This window comes from Falco biarmicus, chromosome 1 (assembly GCF_023638135.1).
Source record: "Falco biarmicus isolate bFalBia1 chromosome 1, bFalBia1.pri, whole genome shotgun sequence".
Taxonomy (NCBI): domain Eukaryota; kingdom Metazoa; phylum Chordata; class Aves; order Falconiformes; family Falconidae; genus Falco; species Falco biarmicus.
The window spans coordinates 39,577,740-39,605,133 of NC_079288.1; the positions used below are offsets into that span (position 1 = coordinate 39,577,740).

At 40.9% G+C, this 27,394-nt stretch overlaps 1 protein-coding gene and 1 long non-coding RNA gene across 5 annotated transcripts in view; both read left to right on the top strand.

Moving 5' to 3' along the window:
* PPM1F (protein phosphatase, Mg2+/Mn2+ dependent 1F) overlaps positions 1 to 9,535 on the top strand; it is a 28,128-nt gene extending 18,593 nt beyond the window's left edge. The window contains exons 7-9 of one of the 3 annotated variants that reach the window (XM_056347529.1): positions 878 to 1,002; positions 1,455 to 1,546; positions 8,414 to 9,535. In XM_056347529.1, coding sequence (XP_056203504.1) covers positions 878 to 1,002; positions 1,455 to 1,546; positions 8,414 to 8,483 — 287 coding nt within the window. In that variant the 3' untranslated portion in view covers positions 8,484 to 9,535. Of the gene's footprint in view, positions 1 to 877 lie in introns of all 3 variants that reach the window. The other 2 variants (XM_056347378.1, XM_056347455.1) reach the window with 2 other exon arrangements.
* A 2,884-nt stretch (positions 9,536 to 12,419) lies between these two features.
* LOC130143757 (uncharacterized) lies at positions 12,420 to 26,957 on the top strand. 2 transcript variants are annotated; one of them, XR_008819859.1, is made up of 4 exons: positions 18,773 to 19,594; positions 20,250 to 20,370; positions 21,139 to 21,289; positions 25,984 to 26,957. It is a non-coding gene; the product is annotated as an uncharacterized LOC130143757 (long non-coding RNA). The 2 variants fall into 2 exon arrangements; XR_008819860.1 differs by lacking the exons at positions 18,773 to 19,594; positions 25,984 to 26,957 and adding an exon at positions 12,420 to 12,618 and having other exon boundaries at positions 21,139 to 25,671.
* The last annotated feature ends 437 nt before the right edge of the window (positions 26,958 to 27,394 follow it).

Genomic DNA, 27,394 nt, shown 5'->3' on the forward strand with positions numbered 1-27,394 from the left:
TTTATATTTCTAAATCTTCTGGTTTTTGTAAATGTCTCTGATACTGTTGTGTTCTACAGTAGCTTAACAAATGTGGAGCATTTAATTTGTAAAGGTGGAGGAAGTGACAGATGTTCGTTTAGCCTTCTTTATGTGTCTGAATTTCTGCTTTGTGGCTTTTTTTCCCTCCACTTTAGTATATCTTTCTCCTGACTGCAGTACTTAAATCAGATTGCAGATTGCTCCTTTGAATCACACATAGCCAGCAAGTTAGGTCATTTTAATTGTAATTTTTCAGAATCTTATTAAATAAGATTAAGGGCAAAAAGAGAAAAGACCCTGGGTAAGTACAGTAGATAACTGTAATGCATGAGTGGAAGCAAATAGTATTATACAAATGTATAATAATTTGGATCAATAGCAGCCCGTGTTTAATAGGTGTGCCCATATGAAACTGATGAACTAAACACAATGAGGAGATTCTTATGGCATTGTGCTGTATATCTGGATAGCTAAGAAAAATCTTATTTTCATAGCATTCTGAAGGCTGTACAAGAGGCATCCATGCAAAACGAAAGCCTGGCTACCTCCTGGCACAGATATATTTCAGAGAGAAAAAATTTCAAAATAATTTTCTTAGTTTCCCTGCAAAATTAGGAAAGTGTGAATTAGAGTAACTCCTTAGAAACCCATTTGATTTAGGTAGGTTCCAAGTGTTTATAAAGAAAAAAAGGCCTTCCATGCTTATTACATAGCTTTTCACTATTCTTACTGTGCATCAGGTACCTCTGGAATATGACCTGGCTGTCCCTGAGTACGGAAAAAACCAATTGGTGGGTGAAGAAGTAACTGTTGACATTTGAAGTACTAAAGCCTTTCTTTTGATTGTTTGTTTTAGGTGACATATGTCAGAAACCCTATATCTCTGGTGATGCAGATGGAGATTCGTTTGAGCTGACTGGTTCTGAAGATTACTTGCTCCTAGCCTGTGATGGATTCTTTGATGCTATCAAGCCATCTGAGGTTGTAGACTTGGTCCTAGATCATTTAATGCAAACCAAAGGAGTGGGTCTCAAAGCAGCAGAGAGACTGGTGGCTGCTGCAAAGGAAAACGGATCCAGTGATAACATCACTGTTCTAGTGGTGTTCTTGAGGGATCCTCAGGACATCTTGGCAGACTGTCTCAAAGACCCTAAGAGCCTTGGGGCTGGTGATGATGTTCGGAGCTCACCCTTTAATTTCCTCAGCTGTGAGGCAGCAGCCACACAGTGACAAAATCTGCTTAATCCAGAGCGTTCAAGTAAGTTCACGTAAGGAGCTGCCTTCCACTGAAGAAGCCTCTAATACAATAGGCAAAATGTATCAGGAGAAAAATGACAAATGGACAAACATTTAATAGAAAGGCAAGACTGCTTTTACTGAGTTCTCATTTGTCTTTTCCTTCCTTCCCTCTCCCTTCAAAAAACTGTGAGCAGATGTGGAGATTTGTACAGCTCTATCGTCTCTGGGAGCAGAATTCTAAAGTGTGTCTCAGGGCTGCTGGTCATATCTCTCTGCCCTGGAAGTGGTAAGAAACCATAGTATGTATAAACTAATGGGTGAGGATACCTGTTTGTGAATTCTGAGTGAAAATCTAAATTAGCGCTTAAAAAGAGTGTTGTATGTTGTATTTGCTTGTGATGTTACTTTGGAGATTGGGAGGAGAGGAGCTGTCACTATCACAGAAAAGCTTGTTGCTGTGTGTGGTCTGTAGGGACAGGCTTGGTGTGCAAGAGACTGGGTGGGTTACAACATTATGCTATGTAAGTTGCTTTTGTTTTGTACCAAAGATGATATTACAAGAATGATGTGGTCTCTTTATTCGGAGACGTTTAATTTTTTGTGTATGGAGAGGAGAAAATGAAACTGAATGCTCCAGAAAAAGAGCAAGAAAGCAAACTGGAGATATCCCAGGCAAATACAAAATTGGCTGCTTTCTGTGATGCTCTGGTTTATAAACTGGAATCCAATATTCAACTGCACTGGATTATTTCTCCCTAACAAACACACTTTATTGGCTGTTTGGCTGAGAAGAAAGGACCCTTATTGTTGTATTTGAGGGAGATCTTTAAAGTATGTATGCTGTAGCAGTTAAATCTGCTCTTTCTGCCACTTCTTTGTGTACTATAACAAATGAGGATTTTATTTTTATTCTGAGTGTTTATTTGTTTATTTACTGAACTGTACAGTTGGAGGCATTTTTTGCAGTGTTACTTTTTTTCATTGTGGTTTTTATTTAAATTAGAGTTTTAAAGTGGCTGTGTCTTTATTATCTGGTTTTAAAAACTGACAACCCTCAAGTGCCTTAAATATTTCACCCAAGGATTGCTGGCTTCTTGTCATATTCTGGTGAGCCAGTTTATAACATTTTTAAAATGTGACCTTTTTTATTTCATTAATACTAATGTTTAATGCACTTAAATGTTTCATTTTTGTGAATTATTTTAGTGGGAACTAGGTTTCAGGAAAACATCTCTTTCATTGTTGCCAGAACTTGTGGCTTGTAGTAAAAGCTTCACAATACTTACTGTGACTTACCCCCTGCTCCATGCAAAAAGCTCTGGTTAGTTAATCATAAAGTAATGGTCTGATTTGTTACGACTTTCATTAAAAACAAATACACTTCTGACCTTCACAAGAAAATTTCATAAAACAAACTAGAAACAGTTTGGTAATAGTTTTTGATTAATAGATGGTTAATTTGGCCATACTTCATGAACTTTTGGGGCCTAAATAACTTTCTAAGGAGATGTGAAGCTAAGGTGAGGATGAAAGAATTTTAATGAATGTGTAGGTTGTTGTGCGACTGTTAGATCCATTACATGCTGGAGCCTCTGGTTGTGTTTTGTCTTGCCTGGCTAGCAGGACTCAACAAGATCTGAAGGCTCAATGGTAAATGTGTTAGTAATTTCTGTATCTAAACAAAAAGTACTTTACATCTGGCAGCAAGATTGTATGCCTAATTTAGAAGCACATGGCATTGCAATATGTCAGTCCTGTTGATTAAAATGTGTTGAACATTAATGTTGCTTCGGGAGGAAATTTAGGTAGAAGAGTTGAAATGGCTAAATGGAAGAACAGAGCAGCACAGTTCATGTTCGTAGTGTCTCTGAATCTTTAGCTGTGTGGGGCAGTGCAGTTACCTGAGCGACTTGAGTATTTTGCTGGATTAGTGTGGATGATTGTAGGGTTTAACAGAGAAACACCTCGGTGAGCTACCATCTCATTACATAGCAACTTGGACAGTGGCTTCCTTGTTTGCTGGGCAACAACAGGAGCTTTTCCTCTGAGAAGGTTGCAAGCACTTTTCCATCCTGCATTTTGCTGTCCTAAAATAACGTGGGCAAGGCTTTCTGTGATGGCACGCTGGTAGGGTAGGTAGTAATTTTTGTAGTGAACCTACCTGAGCTAAGGACACCTTTAGACTTCAGTTGTAATACCTTTGGATTTACCATCTCCTATCTCTTTAATTTCTAACCCAGATATTCAGTGTTATGCTAAATTCTGATGACCACTAGTGCCTCTTGGTGTCTTGGAAATAGTTCTCATTAATGTTCTGACTGTTATCTGAGGTTTATCAGGAGAGGGAGAAGCTATTGTATTCATGAAGGGAGATGTGAAATGTTGGTAAGTTTGGTTTCATAGTATGGTTTAATTTCTGAAACTTGCCAAATTTCCTGAAACATTGAAGGTGAACAAGCCAAACTCTTTGTAATGATCCTTTTATTTCAAACTTTTTGGGGCAGATTTCCCTTACAGAGGAAAAGGTCTTAGGTCTTTCAATGGATACTTATAGCTATCTGAGAATATCCTTTTTTGTTTCAAAATATGATAGATTTCTTTTTTTTTAATGGGATCTAAGTGAAATGGGCTTTTAGAATCCTGTCTGTGGTAATCAAATATTTTAATTCTTAAGCTGTGCTCTAGGGAATAAATTCTGCATTCTGAGAAGCTGTTCCCTTATATAGATGTTTTCATTCAGAATGACCTAGTGCCTCATTTTCAGATGTGAGTGGATAGGAACAGTCTTTGGGAACTCATACAGATTTCAGAAACTTCTTACTAGCTTTGAAAGGTCTGGTTGGGTCTATAGGAGTTGTAATTGGGTCAAAAATGGCAGTTTGTATCCTGTCAGTGGAATAAGTAAGTCTTAATGTGTAGTCTACAGTAAAATTCCAAATACTATTTGGGAGGAAGGTTGGTTTTGGAGATGTCTCATCTATTCTTGACAGCCTGATCATAACCTACGGAAATGTCTGTCTTTTTTTTAAAAAAAAAAAACCACTGAAAAATCAACATTTTAATTTGATGTTAAATCAGCAATGAAAGCGTGACACAGAATGCAAGTATGGATTTTGGAAGTGCGCTTCTAAAATTCTACTGAAAATGGTCATCAGGATGGTCTTCTCTTGGGATGACCAGGCAACCTCCAACTTTTTTTCACTTGTGACTTTGATACCACTTTTAGAAGCCACCAGTTATAATGCATAATACTGTTGTAAGATGTGCCACTAGTATGAGTGGTGAGGAGAGAGGGACAGGAGCTCTAGCAGAAGGTATGAAGTTAAACTGTGTAGTTCAAAATATGGAACGGTGTTAGGTTTTGAATTTGCAGTACTAATCTGCTACATTAGCTTTTCTTATATCTCTCCTTTTAAAACTTCTTGGATTTCTGGTGTTGGCTGTTTTGTTCTGTTTTCCTGCCCTCCTTTGGTTAAAAATAGTATGTAGTTTGGGTGAGAGAATGCTCTCACCTCTCTGGGCCTTCCCAGTGTCATCTCCAATATACTAACACTTGTCCACCAATGTCAAATTGACTAATGACAAATTAACTAATTTGCTTGTTTCCTTGTTGTCTTTCCTGATGGATCTGCAACGAAATTCTTGAGTCTAGCCAAAATCCTTGAAGCTGCAGAAGTTAGCTGAGGATTCAAGGCAAATGTTCAATGAAAAATAAAAGTGTTTTCATATTTTATTAGACTCCAAATGAATGTTTGCTGCTGTATTTTTAACATCCAGCATCAGAAAAATTGCTCTTTAAAGGAGCCTGCATTTTTAAAACAGAACACACTTAAATTCTTATTCTGTTTGGTTGAAAACTAGCTTTAGTCATGCTGCGTAGTGGGTATCCAGCATCTCTTTTGCTTATGGCTAATTCGTACTTCTGTCTTTCTTTCCCTTCCCTGTCCCACCCTCTCCTACGAAGAAACACACCTAAGACAGTGAAGTCTTCTGGGTCTGACATAGACAAGATTACAGTTTTACAAATTATGTTTGTTGGGGGCTTGGTTTGGGTGGGTTTTTTTTGAGAATACAGAGGACAGAAATGCAGGAAAATTTTTAGAACAGAGGGAGATTAAGTAAAATCCACCCTCTGAGTGATGGAGGAGTGAAAGAGAGAGACAGGAATGCATTTAAGTATTATTAATGCCTATTTTAAAATGGAAGTGGGCTGGAAAATAGAGCTACAAATGTCAGTTCTTTCGAGTGAAATACCAGTGCTTGAAAGGATTGGAAACACACCCATTAAAAAGGCAAAACTCAGATGTGGTAGCTGTCTTCAAACAGCCAAGGAAGGAATCACAGTAAAAGCATCCGAGGTGACTTACTGTGACCCCTCAACACTGTCTTGGAAGCTAATGATGCTAAATGGGTTTTTCTAAGCATCCTTATGTGTAAGGTAGTGCTAAGAGGGAGCATTCAGTATATGCAGTTACTGGTCACCGTGCAACTGCTGCCATGAGTAAATGCCACGAAGTGTGTTAATGAATCGATACGGCTGGTGAGCTCTCAGAAGATGAGTAATTGGGCACGGAGTGGTTACAGCAGAGTTGGCAGTTGAATAGTGTTAATCACAGTGATGACTTTAATAGCATTTAATAGACACTTATCTGAATTCAAAGTCAGATGAGATACTGCTCTTTTTAAAAGCATTTCCACTGCTATTAGCTTTCATGAAAAGCCACTAAAATTTCCATATTTTTGTTGGCTGTTGGGAAAAGTGCTTCTCTTGCTTTCTGAATTCTGGAGATAAGTTGGCTGTCTGCACTGGAAAACCCATTTTGGGTTGACAGCTTAAAGCAGCTGTTTGGGGTTAAAACTTCCCTCCCAGGCAATCCTTTAAAAACTTAACAAAAAGGTGCTTCCAAAACAAGTGGCTGAGGAACACAGGTACTTCTAAATGGCACTGCACAAAAAACTCTTAAACTGTAAAGGCCATAGACAATTGAGCTGCTTGAAGTATAAATTCAGATTGCAGCTCCACTCTTTGTGTAAGTGAGACTCTGTTGGTTAAATTACTCATACTCTTGTGGATGCAGGTACTTAATGCACAGCACCAGATATGTCTATTTCTGTTCTTATAGTACTGAAGTATCAAGCAAATGCTTTAGGGAGAAGGCGGGGGGATGTTAGCCACAACAGAGCAGATTGCAGATGATTCATATGTAATTTAGCTCTAGTTAAGCCTGAATTAAATTTCCCTGCTTACTTCTTTTTCTGTCCCTTTTACAACTGGGCCTGTGCCATCAGACAAAATCCTACTAGGAAGCAATAGTCCATTCCCCCTTTCTGAGGAGCAAACAACTCCTGATGGACAAAGTGTCATTCAGGAAGGGTTGGAGAGGGAGAAAAATGAGCTTTCAAATGAGTGCAAAACTTGCCAATGTACGCTAAGTGATGTATGCTCTATGAGCACACGTTTCTAGCAGGTCTGATCGCATTTGAATAGTTGGGCTGGAAAACAATGGGCTTTCTGCCAAGGGTAGTCATAACCTTCCAAAACTGACAGCACCAAAACCAAGGGGCTAGTCCTCCCTGCTTTCCTAAATGGAGCCCACTAAAACAGCCAGCCCTCTTGAGCATTTGCTTTGAAGCATTGACAGTTCTAAGAGCTAAGCCAGCCGCTTTCTGCGTATGTTTTGATTGTTTGTAATACATTTACTGGATTTTACTTTATCTAAAGTTATTTTTAGTGGTATCAGTCATGTCATCTGAGGAGTAATCGAATGGAGAGATGAGGGAGAGTCTGGACCTGAACACTTATCTGTCATAGACCTTCTTAAAATACTACCTTAAAATGGACTGGTAGGCTCTTGCAATAACCTTATCTGAATAGAACAGGAAACCAAAATGTTAGAGAGAATCACTTAAACCTTTATTTTGGTGTGACCCATCAGAACCTGAACACTCACACAAGACTTCCCCACAAACTGATCAATGTTGCTAGTTTAATGTGTTTTCCAAGCTGTGCATGCGGCTGCTGGTGCACACAAAAATAAACAAAAGACAGCTGTGTTGGCAGCATAGAAAATTCAGCAAGATGCAGCTTTTGTCAAACAGAAGAGGACAAAATCAATAAGAAAAGAAATTTTTTCAAGCTTCTTGGAATGCAAACAATGGTATGAAAAAAAGCAACCTAGAAGAGTTGGCAGTGCACTGTCAGCTGAAAATCACTGTTTTAAGCAAATGAATTTGGCTGCTTTGTAATGTCTGCTTTATTTTGTTAACAAACTCCTCTCAGTCAGGGTTTTATGTCTTGTTGTTATGTGCTTTTTAGTCTGAAGAGAGAAGATATATTTAACTTTCTAAGGAGCTGAATGTATCTGGGCTTTGTAACCAGTTAGATTATGATTATTGAATTTTCTCTCAAGTATTACGCCCGATTACTAATTTCCAGGAGATATTAATATAGCAAGTACTGGACTTAACTAATGATTAAATGGTTCTGGATTTCCACACACAAGAACATCAGTCTTCCCTGATCTAGCGGATCTTCTTGAAGTTCATTATCATTTGTGTGGCATGTGGAAGGTTTGTCACTTCGGCGAACAGCTGGAAGGTGTGACCATCGCTCCCTGCAGGAAGTATTTATCCTTTTATCTAATGAGTAATGGTTCCTTTTGGATGTCTAAGGATGAAGAGATAATTGCTGGGAAACTAGAGAGATCCAATGGGGACCTTCTCAGGGCAGTGAAATACTATGACTTCCTCTTTTTCATGTTGCCCCTTCTAACTTTGTTAAAAGGCATTCTGCTTAATACTGGATGATTAAGGCTGCTTTCTCCTCCCTCTCCCCTTTTTTTCCTTTTTTTTTTTTTTCCTTTTCATTGGGTTTAATAATAGCAAGATGTTTGTTTTATTGGGGGTTAAAACTTCATACTGGCAAAAAAAGGCCAGTGTAAAGTTTTAAAATTAAGTACTTTGAAATACCTTTTCTGAAAGTCAGTCCTGTTCTGTCTCCTTCTTACTCTCTTCCCAATTTTCTTCTATCTTTTATGTCCTTTTACATTGTCATCCCCCCTCCCCAAAATGCTGCTCTTAGACTGTAAGCTCCATTAGCTCTTAAGTCAGTTTAGTTGCCACTTTATAATTTCAATTTCATCTGTGTTCTCAGTGAATGTGATCTGATCTTTGGAGTTGGAGGTCTGCAACACCGTGAGTGTAGAAAGTACCATGTCAGCTAGGAAGATAAGAGATTACAACAACTGTTGTGTCTTTGGCATTGACCAGTATTGGATGTGTAAGAAGAAAACCCTGTTATTTGCATGTTATTCTGCAGGAATACTTAAGCTTATTTCAGGTAACAGTAGCTCTCGTCCTGAATACAGGACTTCAGAAAGAGTCTTTTCTCTGTATTTCCTTGTTCCTGCAGTTTGTGTGTTCAGACATTTGCACTGTTTAGAAGGGGGGGGCTTTCTAACTTTCTTTACCGCTTCAGTTCTTTCTCTTTCTTGCCCTAGCTGACGGAACAGGCAGGTTGGTAACTGCAGCATACCCCATGGCTAATCAACCTCTCAGTCAGTGTAACTCTTCAGTGTCTGCTCTGTACAGTATCTTCAATCCTGTACTTATTTAGTGGTAAGTTAGACTTCTGTAACTACTCCTGCTGACTTAAAAATATGTGTTCTTATCAGTATTAAAATAGTACAAGAGCAGAACTGTTGCTTTAGGCACATTTCTTGCCACTGTGTTGGCTAACGAACCTTGAATGAAAGTAAGAGGGCCAGTGACTTTGAAATAGGAGCTGTTAGCCAAGTGTTGTAGAATCTTAGTCCTTATTTATTTTGTATGCTAATCTGCACTTGTGACCCTGAGCAGAAAAGCTGCAGTACAGCAGGTTTTATAAGCTGTGGCTTAACCAGTTATCTAGTATCTTAAAACTCTTATTTAAGCTGACTGGTTTTGTGCACAGGTCAGAAACCTGTTGTCATTGATCCTTAAATGCTATGCATATTGTACATTCATTTACATGGATTGTTCTAATAGTGCTCGTGTGTATTATGCTACATTACCATATTTTTATATATATATATATATATATGTATGTATTGCATGAGGTTTCATTGTTGGTTTGGTTTTTTTTATTGTCACTTTTGTATTCACACGGTGCCTCATGTATCTGTTTGCATATTGCAAGAAGTTGTTTCAAAGCAGTGATTGGGAACAGGTGGGGAGAACTCTCCACTGTATGATCTGATGTTTCTGAAGTATTAATAAAGTATTGTGATTCGAAGTATTGCTTGTTTCTTCTCTTAAATGTATTTTTCATTCTAATACTTCCAAGTAGCTGGATCCACGGTGGTCATATTACACATCTTTGAGTGGTTACCCTGTCACCAAATCTTACCTTCTTCCATAGGGCCTTTCTGGGAAGAGACCAGTGGAAGCACTAGAAGGAGACAATCTTGGGATCACACAGCATGCTTACTTTAAAAGATGATGTCACTTAAAGCCATCTTAGAAATGGACTGTGTACCTCTAATTCATTGATTTGATCTTCGTTTTCTTTTATTCTTTTTACCAGCTAGGAAAAGTAATAATGCAGGTTAAGTTAGGTGTATGATCTAATGTCTTACAGTAATGGGATAGTGATCTGAAAGACCCTATTGCAGCAGAGATCATGACAATTTGTTGTTCACTTGCATACTTACTAAAGAAGTGATCTTTAACTGCCGAAGTGGGAGGCTGGACAGTGAATTCTTGGAGTATGTTAGGGTTAATTTACTGCAGAATACAGGGGAAGTTTTGAGAAAGATGTTAACTTTCAAAATTTAAGTATGGCTTGGAAGCTAAACTAATCTTTCTTTTTCTGTGATTGTTTCTGAAGTGCTGGTGTTCCTATCCTCAGGAAAGGAAGATGTAAGGAGAGCAGGACAGAGATAAGAGACCTGAAAAAAGTAAGCTTTAACAGTCTTGGGGGTCTCAGAGATGCAGTCTTTTAGGTGGTTTGTCTAAATGCTATTGTATTTATCCTAGTGAAGAAGAACTATAAAACTCTAGGAAGAGCCCAGGGTGCTGCATCAGAAGGAAGCAGATAAAATATTTCTTGAAATACAAAAATAAAGATAACTGTAATCAGTCATCAGGTAGATTCTGCTCAACATGTTGTGGGCATACTTGAACCTACTTCAGGTAAAACTTCAAATCTCTTGAAAATAGCTTTCATTTCATAGTTCTAAATGTTTTCTGGGTTTGGTGGTGGGTTTGGGTTTTTTTAACAGTAGGAATTCCAGGGGTGAAAACTCACTTGTAATAACCTCTAGAAAAGTAACAAATTCTCAGAAAAGGTTGGGGATTTGTCTGACTTAGGTTTAGCAGCAGTTAGGGAACTTAGAAGTTAGGTTATGCTCACGAAGGAGCATAAGCAACAACTAACTGCTGCTGTTCTTTCATGATCATGTAAAGCAACTACAGGAATCCATCATCCAGGTAACTCTACACTCCAAGGCTACTGCAGCTACTCTGTGCTGATCACACAGAGCTGAACAAAACCACTTTAGTGTCTTGTAGGCATCTTTGGTACCTCCTAACGAAGGGTGCCATCTTCCTATAGATCTGAGCCCATTCCAGCTGCATTTGAGAAAAGGACTGGACATCACTGTTGTTTCTCCTTGCTGGTGCTCAGCATTGACTTTACTGTCTCCTTTTGATTAGTAGGAGGTGAAACTGAGACGTTGCTGATTCTTGTTGGCTGTGCTATCTTACTGATGAATGTGTTCTTTTTCATCTAGCAGATCTCCAGTAGACCATGTTGAGCATGGGGCTCACAGCCAACCTTCTGCTCTGTGATTATCACTCATCTGCGGTCTCTGTTGCTGGTGGGTTTGAGCAAGAAGCAATCAATAAGCCTGTGGAAATGAGTGTAAAACTTTGATTTAAAGCTACATGACATTAAACTTTGATGCCATTGATGGGGTTTGTGACACAGAAGCATTATCCACCTCAACTGTTTGAGCAAGAAATAAGAAATCTTCATGTCCTGTTTAACCACCCCCGTTTGATGTATTTGCGGACAATGTGCTGTAGAATCTGTAGCCACTTATTTCCTAGACTATAGAAAGTAATGAAATAACAGCAGTGATGAGGCAGATGTTTGTTTTAGCCTGAATTAGTGACTGTAACAACACAAATGAGGGCTATAAATCACATAGAGCTGCTCAGTTTACCTTAACTAGGATTTGTTGGTTCCATCCAGGTTCTCTATGAAACTTTCCTGGAGGCTGCTATACAGAAATTAATTCTTCAGCTCCACCAGGTCAGTCTGGAAATGCCTGTCCTTTACACCTGGGAAATGGAGTGAGCAGAAGTGCTTCTTCAGAGCCTGGGAGAACTTGTAAGAATATCGGCCTTTCTTCTAGTAATGCAGACTTCACATGTCCCTGCTCTTTGTGGAGGGCCAGACAAAACATTCTCTGCATCTAGATAAAGTTTGCTATTCAAGTAGCACTAATGTAGATTACAGGCTTTCATGTTACTTTTTTTTCTTTTAAGAAATCAAGCGTGACCTTGAATGTCATGCAGAAAGTTGCTTGCGGATTGTGTGGAGACTATAATGGATATTTACCTGTTTCACCAAACTGATAATGCAGTTTTGCATATGTCACTGTGCAGATATCCTATAGTCAACATCCCTTTTTTTTTTTCTCCAAAGTGTTAAGCTGTTCTTGAACTTTTCTGTTTTGGACATCTAGCAGAATCTATTACCTGTTGGACTACAGCTAATTGTGAATGTCTTGTTAGATGCTTTTCGATACTTGCATTTTGCTTTTGGTTGTTGTCCTTTTTTAACCAGACTTAAAATGTTTTGAAGTTTGGGTTTGCCACATTCTCACGTTTTTATGTTGAGCTGTTTGGAAGGAATCTTAAGTTCTCATTAGAATGAGAAAATATTTAAATGTTTAAATGGTGCAGTTGTTATCTAGCCTTCAAATAGAAGTAGCTCTTGGAAAGAAATATTTTGAACGTGCCTTGACAAACATAAACCTGCTCATTTTATACAAGAGTTCATTGTATGCTTGAGGCATACAGTAAAACAAAACCAAGTCTTTTGCGTAGCCTAGAAGAAAAAATTCTAGCTATGTTGTGGTGGGCCAGACTAGCAACAGTACTTCAGCCTGCAGTGTGGTGATGTTCTGTTTTCTCTGACAAAGGTTGCACAAACGATAGAAAAGAGACTGACTCCCACAGCATGTTCCAGGCGGTAGGGTGAGCACTTCCAGGAAGAGAGCCTGTGACCTCCTTCTAACCGGCCTCATTTTTCCGCGTAGACCTCCGGCTTCTGAGCCCTGGCTCAGGCCAGGAAGCTGCTCCGGGCTGCAGGTAAGGCAGGAGGGCCTGGGGGGGAGCAGCTGGCCAGGTGCCCCAGGGCTCCCCCGGCGCGGGGGGCTCTGTCCCTAGAGGGCTCCCGCCTGCCTTGGCCAGCGCGCAGCAAAACCTCCAGGGAGCAGAGCCTGACCGTGCCCGTTCGAGAGCGCCTGCTGCTTATGTCTCACTCCCGAAATATTTTTGTCTTGCAGGTGGGAAAGCTGAGTGGGAAAGGTTTCTTTGCATGATAATACCTTCCTTCCTTCCCTGTATCTTTTAAGAAGGCGCAGTGTTTCTGGCACTGATTCTGTGTTTTGCTTTTTGCTAGTTAAAATGCAAGTAGTTTGTCCAGACTGGGGTACAGCTGTCTGATATACCAGAGCTCTGAGAGCAGCCAGCAGCAGTAATCAAGGGAGAGTGCAAAAAACTTTTTAAATGGGAGGCAGGAAAGAAATCGCTCATGTGACGAGTGGGACTAAACAACTATAGGTTAGAATAATACTCCTTTTTGCATCTCTTAGCTGAGATTAAAAAAAATCTGAAGCCTCTCTCATTATAGAAGACATAAAAGGTATTTTGCTGTGTGTTTATCAGGCTAGAAGAGATCCCTCTCTTGTAGTCTACAGCCCAGTTCTTCACAGAACCAAGTTCTGGTGTCAGTGTGGGAGAAGGAAAAAAATACTCAACAATGGACCAGAAGACACTTCAGGCTTTCTGTATAATTAATTATAGTCATTTAAAATCTTGTGCAAAGTCTATGCTTGAAGAAGTTCTACATTATAATTAAGCTGAGCTGCTAACGATGGATGTAATTGTTGGGTTACAGACAGGCGCACGTAATGCGAGTTGGGCCACTGACATCAGATAATTCACCCAATTGCTTTCTGTTGATGCAGCTAATACCACACAACTGTTCCAGCAGCTGGAATGACTGGCATGGGGTGAAGCATGGACGCATGTCAAGAGTTTTCCCTGACAGACTTAACTGGCCAAATGTCATTGCTCTTTAAAGGTACCGTGTCCTTAGTGTTGGCTCCCAAAAGACTCCCTGGAGCACAGCTGCTTTAGTGCTGCTCCTGGTGAACCCCGGCTACTGAGGGACTCGAGGTGGGAGAATGAGTTAGACACTGAAATGGCCCTGCCAATTCCCCCTTTCTAGCGTACCAGTCACCTGAAGTCTCACACCTTTCTGAAGAAATGAAACATTGCAGTTGAGGCAAAGGTCTGGTTCTACAGCATGGGAGGCTTTGTTGTTGCATTGGTGAGTCTGCTTCTAAAAACCAAGAGTAATCCTCTCCCTTGCTCTGTCCCACCCTTCAATGGATTTTTATCTCTTCAAAATGTTGGAAATATCAAATCGTACATGGACAGACCTTCCTCTTACCACAGATCTGAGCTGATTACCTGTACTGGTGAGTGGTGAAGATAATAAACATCAAACCCTGGACATTCAGTGTTAAGGTTACATTCAAAGTCTAAACACAGTGTTTGGAAGTTAGGGGCTGACCCAGTGAAACAATGTTCCTCCTAGCACAGTGCAGTATATGCCAACCAAAAGATTACAAGGACAGCATTTCAAGTGCTTGGTTTTGGACTGACATTAAACCTTTTGAAAGAGAGTGTAATCAGTTCTCCCTCGCCCCAATATTCCTCCTCCTGGAAAATGTTTCATAAGGCTGTTTCTTGCCTTAATTTTAGTACCCGAGTTTGTGTCTTGGTTTTGTGTGCCTTCTAAGGTAAAGAAATTAAGGATCCATGTTCTCAATCTTAATCCCCATTGGAACAGGTGGCTGTTACTTTTTTACTTATTTGGTGATGCTAGCAGGAGACTGGAAAGTAGCTGTTTTCCGCAGGGGAAAAGAGAAAGAGGGAGGATCCAAACAATTCAGTATTTTTTACTTTGAAGTAGTTTAAGGAAAGGTTAATGAATAAACCCTAATACAAATACCCTCGGAAACTGCTCATTTCTTCCCCCTGCCAATAATCACCTTTTGCAATGGGAGGATACGTTGCAAAGGCCTGCCCCTACCATTAGACCATTGTCTTCTAATATTTTCTTGTTAATGAAATCTTAAGTCAATGATCTGGCCAAGCCAGGATGTGCATTAGCAGGCTAATGGCAGGCGTCCCGCGCTGCTGAAGGCCGTGTGTCTCATGGCAGTCCTCTAGGAGTTGGCTGCATCACTTGGAGCACTTAATACTGGCTCTGCTAAAGCACTTCTTGTGCTCCCATTGCCTCCTTTGGGAGGCTACTCCATTGCCTAATAGATCTCACTGTCAGGAAGTCTTTCCTGTTCTTCAGTCTTACTGATCTCTGTTCCAGCATATATAACTGTAACTTCTTTGACTAGTCTTTAATGAAAAATTAGAAAAGAAAGGCAAAAACCATCATGCTTGTATTAACCCCTCCCCCCAATCTGTTTTTCCATCTTCACTGTAAAACTTGCAGAACTTGGGTTTTTAGTTGAATGCTGCCTGCATACATTTGAGGCTGATGGCAGCAGGATGTGGAAGCTGGCTAGCATAAACCCACTCATAAATAAAACTGCTGTGACTTTGAATCTGTCAGTGACCGATGTGTGTGCCTGTGACATGTACAAAAGCTGGCAGCTAATGAAAGGCGAGCTGAGCTGCGCAGGGCTCAAGGGAAGTTTGTGAAGTTACACAATGCGCTAGTTGAGATGTCACGGGGAAGCCAAGGGCTGGGGGTGTGGGGGGAAGACCACCAGGGCTGCATTTTGCAAGGGAAATGGTGTCAGTCCAGCAGCTGCCTGCAGAGCTCCCAGCCGGGGCAGTGGGAGCTGCTGGCGGCCATTGCCAGCCGCGGAGAGTGGCTGGTGTGCAGGAAGTAGCTGGAGAGAGGTTTTCACAAGGACCTGTTGTTTGGTTGCTCAGATTATATCAGTGTTCTGGCTATTGAGAGGGATTTGGCCTTTGGGTTTTGCTTTCAGCTTTATTTATTTTTGCCTGTTCTCAATTCTCTTTGTGAATACCAATATTCTGAGTCACGGAGAATGATTTCTGCCTTCATTAAAGATTCCTTCCAGCTCCCCTTCAACTGCTTGTAGGCTGTTGCCTGCCCCTGCCTCCCCCTATGCACTTTGCTGCCCATATTTAGCTCTCAGTATTCCATCACCCGTCAGCTCCTGCAGCTCTGGCACTTTAATACCTTCAACCATATTAAAGTATATTGTACCTTGGGTTCTTTGCACAACTTCCCTTCTTCACCTGACCTCTTCTGTACTGTCCCTGCTACTTCTGGAATATGTTTTCAAGCATTTGAGATACAGTATGAGGCCACAATTTATCCTAGTCCTACAGCAGCTCTGCTTAGAGCTGGTCAAGTTAAAAAGTTAAATCAGGAAATGGGGCATCTAGACCCTTTAGTCTGTTTCTGTTACACTGCATCCTTCTGTGTCACCCTGGATAAATCCATTTACCTATTTGTGTCTTTGTTTCTTTGATAGACAATTTAAACACCAAATTATATGGTATCCACACCAAACAGATAGGACTACGTTTCTATAAACCAAAATTAAAAGATGCAATATAAAAAAGAAGTAATTGTATAGTTCTTTAATAGGTATTCCTACATGAATTGCTGAGTTCTGTGTCACTCTATATCTTGTGTACAAGAAATTCTACAAATCGATAAAGAAAATAACCTGGAAAGGAGGATGGGTCTCTTATTACAGCGCTAAGTGTCGATACTGTAGATGTCTTAATGCTAGTTAATGACTGTCCCTAATGGTATTCAAACAATGTGCGTTTGCTTTAGCTTTTTTCAAAGTCCAGAGAAGCTGCTCAGAGCTCTTTTAATGATGCAAATTATTTAACGCTCATTTGTATGCTGTACACTCCTGCTTTGAAAGTACTTCACAGGATTCAAGCCAAATTCAGCCTTGTAGCTCCACTGAAGTCAGTGCTTGTCTGTACATCTGTTGGTTGCTTTTCTTTTTGGTTTTGCTTAAAGAGTTAACTTCTTGTTATGTTGGTTTTATTTTTTTAAGGTAATATCTGCAAAGGGATTTAGTCACCCTTCTCTCCTCCCAGAAAAGTAGCTATAAGTACAAAAGCAGTTCTGTTGGTTCTCGCATCTCCCTCTTAACCCTTGCAAAAGGAGGACAGGTTAAGCAGAATACAATTTTGTTGAGTTCTTTTCTTTCCTCTACTTTGCACCTCCTAAGCACAGTTTCAGTGATATCTGGCGCTTCTGAAAATTATCCTGCAAAGAATCTCTGCCATCTGATGTATGCAAGATACTGAGTTCCTCTCTGTGGCCCATTTCTGGTTTAATACAGCGTGAGCTGGTGGAGGCCCAAATCAGGTACAATTCTGCAGGTTTAGTTATGCTCAGGATAATTATGTCAGGATGCACTTTCTTATAGCCAATTGCAGTATGGTGCAGGAGCCTGACCTGATATTTTGAATTAAAGTAGCTGCTGTAAAGGTGGAACAGGCATTCATAGTTCAGGCATATACTAATTTTTCAATGTTTGAGTTCATAACCACAATATTCATGTAATGTAATTTTTAACTCATCTCAACTGTGTTTTTAACACACACATTGAAAGAAAATGAAAAATCATCTGCAACCGTATCATTCACTCCCCCTGGGTAATGGGTAGGAGCATGATTTTCAGCTTACAGCACAGACCCACAGCCATCAACTGCCTGCGCAGAGTTAAGTGGGAGTAATGGAAAAGCATCCTTTCTAGATGTGCATGTCACTAGAATGGGCAGAGATGTTTCTTGTCAGCTGTTAGATATTTGCTGGCAGCACAGGAATGAGTGTTGTAGACGTGGGAATAACAGGTTCATTTCCAAGCTCCACAGCGGATGAATCTAGATGCCCTGTTGCCCTATTTTGTATAATATTGTTACACTGTGTGACTGCTTCCCTTCTCCCTTTCCTGCAGTACTGTCCTCCAGCTCCTGCCTGTGTTCATCTTGGTATTTGCTACAGCTAGCACCTTCCCCACCTCCCCCGGCTCCTCCCTCCCCACCGCTTGCCCATCCTTTTTGGCCTGCATCTCTCTTCCCTCTCTCCTGCTGGGGATGGATGTAATCCCTGGAGGAATGTGGCCCACAGGCCTCTGCAAGACTGAGGTGTATGACTCTGGAGAGCCTCTGATGGTGAATGCCAAGCAGGAGAAAGCAATCCCAGTCACCTGGCAGCACAGGGAGGGAAGAGCTGGACGTCTGTGGGCTGTTCAGTGTGCCTGGCTGTCCAGCCAGCTTATCAGATGAAAAATAGAGGCTAGACTTTTCGGCTGCGTGTGCTATTTCCCTATTCATTGTGTGGGGGTGATGTATTCTCTGCCTGTGGTTTTAATAAATATCTTTCGTAGCTACTTTCTGCTTTAGTCCCCTTTGGGATAGCTCTTTCCAACTCAGCTGCATCAGCGTGCTTAAGATTTTAAGTCTGTGTGGGAAAGAGGAGAGAGAACTTCACATAGAGCATCGAAGAAAGCTTAACTTTAACCGTATCTCTGTGGAGCTGCTGTATATTACACAAGCCTCACCTGCAGTTTAAGTTGCAGAAAACTTTCTTACTTAATCATATTATCTCTTCTTCCCTTTCCTCTTTGTATTGGTGTGTCCACAGAGCATGAAGAAGTGTTTGCAAGGAGAATCCCAAGCTACTGCTAGGACCCAAACTTGTGTTGGTTTTTAATAAGGCTTTGCATGTAGGGCATTGCTGTGTTTTAAGAGTATTCTGGAGATTCAACAGGGATGTAGGTGGGGGGGGGAAAGATCACAAATCTGTGTTTGGAAACCGAGTTTTGTCCTGCGTAGTAAGCACCCGTCTTAACCCTCCTAGAGCAGAACAAACCCCCTTTTCTAGCAGAAACAGGAGTTGTTAATTAACGTCTTGCTGAAAACTAAGTCTTTGCCATCTGTTCCGCCACCTCACTATGAATGCCACTCTCATTATGTTGATTATGTAATTAAAAATGAAAATACATTTTGGTAGAGTGCTGCATAGGCATCTGTGCTGATTCTTCTCCTGTTCCTATTTACCGTCCCCTGCCCCCACCCTACAAAAAAAAGGAAAAGGCACCAATTGTTTGACTCCTCAGTAGCTTTATCCCAGCACCGCGGTGCCGGCGGCCAAGCTGGTGTGTGTTGTGAGAGCAGCTGCTTCAACCCTGCTGTGCTCAAGCCACGAGTCCTTTGGAAATGCTGGTTATTAGGTTCATGAGAAATCCGTGGCAGGAAGATGCCCCTTAAACTCAGGCTGCTTTAAGAGCTTGTGAGGGGTTAACATGAATCCAGAAGAAGAAAAGTGAAAAGAAAGAGGCCTGGTTACTTCATAAGTGATAGCATGACCTCTGAGATCAGCCCGGCTGCTCCTGTTACAAGTATGGCCTCTGTCTCTACAAGGGTGGAGGAAGAGAGAAAGAGGAGGGGTAGCTTTCCTGTAAGTGGGTTAGAGCAATTACTGAGGTCTCTTACAGCAAATGAAGTTGTCGGTGTGAGTCACATTCCCTTTTTTCTCTCACTGCCAAGTTTTAGGCAGTAACCAGACAGAGGGAGAAAAGGGAAAAAAAAAAAAAAGGGAAAAGCAACAATGGAGAAAAGTTGAACTGAAACAACCCTTCATTCGGGGTATTGTTTGACATTTTAGTTCTGATTGTACGTAGAGATAAAGGGTCTATAAATATCCTGTCTGCTGAAATTCCTTATCACAACATCGCCTGTCAGCTGAACAAATAGGTTAGGTTCTCCAAATAATACATAATTACATATGTAAATACAAAATTACTGATTATATCCCTGCACCCCGTGGAATGAAGGCCTGAGTGCTGGAAAGGACATTAACCTTTTCTGTTTTATTGAGAGATGCCCCAGCCTCAGGAAAGCAAATGGGACGTACAGCTGTTACTGCTGAATCTGTGCGAGCTCCAAGACCCAGCTGAACTAAACAAGGAGATATTTATCTGCCTGACTAGGCTAGATGAAAGCATCTTCTGACATTGTTTTGAAGGTATCTTAGCATTTAGCTCTGTTTAACAAATGGCTGTAAGCTTTTCTACTCTGCTTTAGAGCTTTTAATGAAGCATTGTGATTTCCATTGTGGTCAGTTGTTTGACACTTTTATTATTACTGGTATGCATAGCATTTTTTAATGTTTGACAGCTGGAGAAAGAAGTATTTTGTGCATTCAAACTTTTAGCACAAAGCTGCTGTTTTCCATTCTGCCTTTGTCTTTTATTCTTGCTGATGCAAATCAATGAAAGACAGAACTGATTAAATTACGTTTGTTTACTTTTTCCTTGATGATAATAAGACACAGCCTGCCTTTTATAAAAGACAGAAATAGAGGATGCGAATGTTTCTACAGTATTTCTAGAAAGGTTTGGGGGCTTTTTATTTTTAGAGTATAAAGGCATTTATTTGTTTCTTATGTCTTGATGTACCAGATAATGCGCACTTCTTAACATGTGTGGAATAAGAATAATGAACGATGGTTAGCAATGGATTCCATTTGGAAAGCCTCTATCTTGTAATTTTTATTAGTTCAACAGTATAAGTGATCAGACCACATCACAAAACAAACACGGCAAGATACTTCTGTCCTTCACAGTAGGACTGCCTCCGCTCATTACTATAGCTGTACAAAAAGGTCCTCTCCATTGCAGGCGCTGGGTTTGTACATAGCAGTTGTTACTGGGTCCTGGCTTCGGTGCATGGGTACGATGCTGGAAGGAAACAAGCACTGAGAGGCAGGGCTGCAGAAATAGGATACCCATGATTGTTTTGGTGAGTAATGCGCATGTCTTGTGGATTGTGTAATGCCTTTTTTTTTTTAAAAAAAAATGCTTGTCCTGAGAAAGGAGGCCTGTGTTTGTCTGTCTTGCTTGTGTAGTGTGTATGCAAAGGAAAAGATCCTGGATCAGGAGTGCATTTCTAGAGGTCAGCAGCTGCTTGTGACATGTTAGGACAAGGTCACCAGGAGCATGGAGAATTAGAGCAGAAAGATTTTGGGAAGGGTAAATGGCAGAAACAGGAGAGGAAGAGGATGAGCAGAAAGGAGGTGGTAAAGAAGTCACTATAAAACTGCCTTCATGATTATTTTGTTTCTGTATTTTTCAAGAACAGAGAAAAGTGCAGCAGAGGATGGCAAAGGCAATAGAAGTGTCTGAAGGCTTCTCAGCAGTGACATCAACCCTCCCTGTTTCACAGATGAAACTAGTCTTAGGGAGTGATACCGCATGGCAGCTGAGCCAAATCTAATGGACTGCTAGTATCAAATGGGACACTGCTTCTGCTCCCAGCCTTGCTGCTTTCTTTGTACAGGTCTGGTGCTTGTCTGGCCCTTTGAGTTCGTGCAGCTCAATAAACTGTAAGAAAATTATTTCAGAAAAAAATATCCCAGCCCAGGAGAGGAGGAGAGTTTGATGCCGTGGGAATGGAGACTGGAACTGCAATGAATGGGAAAAGTACAGTCAGATCTTTGCTGCAGATTTGGGGTGTGCTGGGGGATACCTCACTGCTGTTCTGTGCCTAACCTCCCTCCTCACCTCATAGGTAGTGACACCCTCAGAAAGGCACAAGATCAACACAGCCTGATCAGGGAGGCTGACTGGATAGGTGAAGGGAGGTCATCCACCTGTGCCAGCCCCCACGGCAGAGAAAGGACTGAACAGAACTGCAGGAGCCCAGGAGGATGTTGTCATGGGTAAGGGTAGTGGAAGAAGAACCAAGGAGGAAAGGGGGCACGTTCACAGCAACCACAGAATATTGCTGCAACAAGCATCAGAAAAATGCTTGAATACAGGGCAATGGTCCCATCTTCCTAATCCAGCTCTTAAAGGGTTTATCCTTGTGTATCCATGTAGCTGTCTCTGAAGGAGGAGTCCTGTTTATGTCCCTTATTTAGGTATACATTTCTCCAGATTGGGATTTCATAAGAGGACAGCTGCTGCGTTTTTACTGTGTGTGACAAGCAGCGGTAAAAGCTGTTCAGGGTTCGTGATGCAAATGTGTCTATATACTGACATTTATCCAGCTGCACTTCACAAAGGTAAATGGGACATGAGAGTGGTACACTGCCCCCTTTTAATCCATTTTCTATAGACAGGGGTGCTTTGCCTCTCTGCGGGAAAGGCCAGCGCAGCTACTGTGTTAATAAACACTCATTTCTCACTGCAGCATATGTGCTTCCCAGACTCATAAATCCAGGCAACCTGTAGTTGAATAACAATTAAATATCCACACGTGTTTCCATTCCACAGTCTGGTGCGCAAAGCTTAGGCCTAAGTGGCTGGACATCTGCCGTCTGTTTCTCCCACACGTACTGTTTGACAGAGCACCATTACTTAATCTTACCCTACTGCCATTAAAGGTACCTGTAAAACTGGAATCAGAGCATCATCCTACAGACATGTTGCCATATCTCTCAAAATGACTGGCGTTCTGTCTCTTGCCCTTTTTTTTTTATTTTTTTTTTTAAGCAGACTTTATTGTAATAGTAACAAATACTTTTCATGGTTGTTGGTCTTTCTCTCAGGGTTTCAAGCCAGGGATTCAGTTTGGCCCTGTTAACATCAGTGGGAAATGAGACATCATATTGAAAAGTTAGTTGAGGTGCAGGATGCTGATAGATCCTCACAACAATTTTGTCGCTTGTACGAGACCCAGAGACGCAGTAATGCGGTAAGATAAACGTAGTGCCTGATTACAATGAGTGTATTGCACTTATAAGAGGCATCTCTTATCATTAGGCTCTGCATATCTGGAGTAATAACCACCATATGTCAGGCAAGACAATGGTAATATGAGCCAGATAATTTTTCCATTGTTAAAACTTCCAAAATCCAAAAAGCTACAAAGTCTTAATTCAATTTAGCTAGATGTAGTGCTGGTGGCTGGAGGGAATGGCTTGCTGAGGCTCAGTCTTTCCCCTGGTCTAACAGGCGGAGTGTAAAACGTTATAGCCACCTAAAGAAGTAAGGACTGTATGCAGTTGTTACCCATCCTGTATTTCTGTGTGGCAGGATTACTGCAGGTACTGCAGTTCAGGTGCTCCCAGAACGTCAGACGTTTGTTCCAGAAAGCTTGAACAGATAAGCCCTATAGTTTGCTCTGAACTTAACAAGCCTCCTTCGGTGGTGAAGCTGTATGAGACACAAGGCCTGTCTTTGCATTGTTGTATAGTTACCTATCAAAATGCTTGTTCCCTATAGAACTGGCTGAAACCTTGAATTTCCTCCCCCACCCCCCCCACCCCAAGCGCCTGTCGGCTGCAGGCAAAGTCGTAGCTATGATGGCGAGAACATCCTGAATTAGTCTCAGTAATCTGCATTTCCTTGCCAAAGATTTTATCTGCTGGGGGTGCAAATTGCAACCATCGAGGTTGCTAGTGTTGAAAAATCTGCACCCTTCTGTTCCCCAGCACTACCTTTTTCAGGCTAGGTTAGTTTATCCAGACAAATTAATTGACACATCAAAGCTGTCAAGTGAGAAAGGCCACAGCGAGACAGCACTGCTCTGAACATTTGCACAATTTGTATATTTGATTAGGTACCTCCACACTTGTGGATCATTGTTAGAAGCAAATCTTACTTTTGCTGTTTTCATATAAGGCTCTGTGCTGTGATTCTGCAGATGTTCGTTCTCAGTGTACCTACGTTGTTAAAAAAAAAATATGCTGAGAGTAAAAATTACATTTGCTCATTCAAACATCTTACTAGTTACATGTAAGAAAAATCATATGCCAATGACCTAATGAGAGGCGCAACATGGACTTCAGCGGGAGGTGGATGGGGCCCTCAAAAGCTGCTTCTTTTACACAAATAGTCCCCTGATATATGTATATATATATATATATAATGAAAACCTTCTTTTGTTTATAATGACAGATGCCACAGGGGGTTGTATATTTGGATATTATTATTTTTTCTCTAGGACTGTTTATTAACAAATGCTTGAAAGTTTTATGATGTGGTGAAAACGGTATCGCTCATGATAAACAGGAAGCGCTCGGCGGTATTGCATTACCCCCATAACGCAACACAGATTCCAACAGCTTGGCTCTTTTTTTCAAAATACGGTGACACCACTTCCTTCAGGAAACCTCTCGTCTGCACAGTTCTTATCTGCTATAGATATGCAAAACTGCAGAAGAAATGGTTGTTTTAAAAATGAATGATGATTCATCAGTTTTGGACTGTAGTAACTTATACAGTATCTATTGAAAATACACAGTATGGGCTCCTTGGACTCTCAAGTCCGTGGACTGAACAAATTGCGCGGAGAAGGGACTACTGCCTTCCCTCCTTGCCGCAGCACAGGTACAGATGAGAGAGCAAAGATGCAGATTTATTTCCCTGCAGGTGCTTGAGGTGTGTCTCAGCTGTAAATAGGAGGGTGCCTCTTCTGCAGTTCAGTGTCGGCAAAGCCAGGATCCGGCCGGGAAAGGAGAGGCGGCAGTCCTGTTTCCTTGTTATCTGCCAAGGCTAGCAGCAAGGAAGCCAAGTGTGACAGTGCATTTGTGTGGAACCTTATATTCAGAATAACTGTGCTGTGGCCTCCAACTTGCTCAGAAAGGCTGCCACGCACTCACCGTGTGCTGTTGTTATCAACGTTGCTTGAATTTTGAAGCCATGTCATTTTTTGTGAAGATACCAGAATCCCATTAGTGTGCTGATCCCTAGTGCTTGTTTCTCTTCAGCCACTGCCTGTCATTTACACTAAATAAATAAAACCAGCAGACAACCAGGAAGCATACCTGTGCCACCAGAATATCAGTAGCTGCACGTGTATTAGTGATGAGCAACAACATCAGTGAAAGCAAGCCCTTCCTTTTAGAAGAACTGACACCATTCTCCAGATTGGTTCCCCATGAGGGGACTTGTGTGTCTCCCAAGTGCCTTACTTGCACAAAGCTAGAAGCAGTGGGGTCTGGCTATCACCCCTCCAAATAGAACCCTTCCATTCCCATAGCTCGTTCCCCATTCATTTTGCTTTTATTTTACATTCTCCCCCCCTCGTATTCTCTTTTATTCTGTCCTTCATCATCATTTCTTCTCTGTCCTCACATCGGCCCACTTCTTCATCACAAATGCTCCCTAAATGTTTAGGTAGGAGCAAGAAATGCCAAAAAAATGGAGTTACTGCAGTATCTGGACAACATAAAACCCTGATAATCGTGTTTCTGCATTCTTTGACTTCTGCCTCTGTTGGAGGCATCACTTGTCCTGTCTACAGCTGAACTGAAAACAAGTCAGGGGAGCAGGCTGCATATTATAGTATTTGTAAATCATTAGATTTCTGAGGTTTTGTAATAATCTTACTTCCTTTTTTGTATTTTATTGTATTTTCCTAGGAATCAATAATACCAGAAATACAGAAATTGAGAGTGTGGGTATTATGCACTAACTAAATCTCGTAAAAACTTGTAATAGCCTTCCAGTGCAGGAAGCGTAGGCACAAGAAAACAGCGGCCACGTACCAGGACTTCAGTGGGATCCTCACAAGTCACTATAACATTCTGTATAAATATTGACTATATGTATGTGGTGTTTTGTCCGTCCTGTAAAATAACTTTTTATCTGGTGGCTCGATTCTCTTATCATCCATGGCTTGTTTGCTGAATTTTAAGTTTTGGGCAAGATGAAGCAACCTCCTGAAGAGTAGTTGGTTTTCAAAAGATACCAGCTCCAGATAACTGAGGACAAGTAAAGCACACAACAATATTGAAATCACTCAGAGTTTTATTGCAGCTGACTGAGACAGAGTGTGCTTTGAGGCTGGGAAATTTCCATTACTGAAGTGCAGGACAGTGCCTGGATACTGCTGCTACTGCAGCTGAAAAATAAAAACAACTTAATTTTATATAGACAACAACAAAATGTCAGTATATTAATTGAAACGGTTAGAATTATATAACAAGCTTTTCAGGTTGCTGTAAAATGGATCCCTTTTAAAATATTTATAGTGTAATTGTAAACTACTTGCACAAAACTAAGGAACATAAAAATGACTTGAAATTGCAACTGTGTTTTCAAACTATATTTGTGAACAGCAAATCCAACAAGAATGCAATAGATAATACAAGAGATCTCCTGTGATAGTGACAGATCCTGACAGTGACAGAATGATACCCAGTGCAAGATCAAGGTTGTTGCTGACAGTATAGTTCTGCAATTAATAATCGTTTGTGCTCCCCTTGGCATGCACAAAACAAACATAGCAATCTGTTTACTGGTTTCAACTCCGTGGTGTGTAAGCCACCATAAGCTTCCTGCAAAGTCAGTCAGAATGCTGAAGGGAGGGGGGGAAAGGAAATACTGGGGTAGGGGGGAAGTAAGTTTGTTTTGGCATCAGTTGCCCAGCATTTTGGGTGAGAGACTGTTTCTGACTTCCCAACAGCATAAGATCATGGCGAGATCCTCATTTTTGTTGAGGTCACTTTACACCGTCAGAGCAGCAGTCAACATTGAAACAAGGATCGGTCTCAAGGGATTTCAGCTATATGTCACCAGTTAAATCAAGCCCAGGTAGGTACTGAGTAGAGGTTGTTAGCATCTGCTGCTCCTTGTGAATCTTAGGATAGTTCCCTGTGGATCAGAGCTCATATCTAAGCAATTTAAGTTTGTATCACATTCATCACCATGGTTCCTGAGTGCCTTAGAAGTTAAAATTTATCTTTATAAAACATCTTACATGTCTTATTTCTCTCTCCCGTCACCCCCACACACAGCCTTGAGGTCTTTTAAAATAATGCTGGGAAAATTGTTTTATGTACTTAATGCCTGCATTTTGTTGGGATGACGGGGAGGTTCAGCGTCATGCAGAGGTACTCTGAAAGCAAACACCATGGTTCTTACAGCAGCTAGCAAGGAAGGCATGTCTTCAATGTCCCCACGCAAATAATGCAACTAATATAATGATGATGATGATAATCTTGGGAGATGTAGCTTTAGTTTTAGATTAGGACCAAATTTTGAAATCGCTCCTACCCCCACTAAAGAGTGGCACTGCAGGGCAGCTGCATAGTGTTTGTCCTTTGCCTAAATCTGAGAATGCTGTTCCCAGGACTCCCAGGGCCTTTTGTAGGAGGACGTTTACTTTTGAAGAGACCTATTTACAGAACATTAATTTAACAGTTAAAGTAGATATGTATAACAGCACAGAGAATTTCTAGATCCTGCTTGTAGGATGAACTCATCCATGTGACTCCTGAACTTGATATGAAGATGGAGACGGTCCAAATCATGGCATTTTTAAACTGACTGATTGTATGGCTCAGCTCTTTCCTAGCTTTCAAACTGAAGGTACTGTGTTTCTGTTTGGACAAACTCTGCTTTTACTTCTGTTTGAAATAAAAGTGTTTTCCTTCCTCATGTTTTCTATTATCTGCTATCATTTTTTAGTAAGCATCACCTCCTCTCCCCCAGCATAACCCTTTATTTTGATCTCAGAACTAAGAATTTTCCCAAAACATGTTTTATCTTCTTTCCAGAACTGAGGCTTTAAAGTCACCTTGTTAAAGCAAAAGACCCAACATTAAGTGCTGGTAATGGCAGTGTATTTAAATAGGCTGAAAAGCAATTGATAACACTTCTGTCGGGTCTGCCTATCTCAGTAACTTTAGTACTTCATTGAAATGCATACACTAAGTTCTGTCACCGGAGAAATTGTTGGGAAAGCATGCCATAGCTTTTTGACCACTTATTTAGGTTTAATTGGATTAGACATATATTTGAACACAGCAGTCAGAGGAGCTGACAGTCTTTCCACAATTTCCTAGTCTGCCCAGTTGGTTTCCTTTTGATCAGAC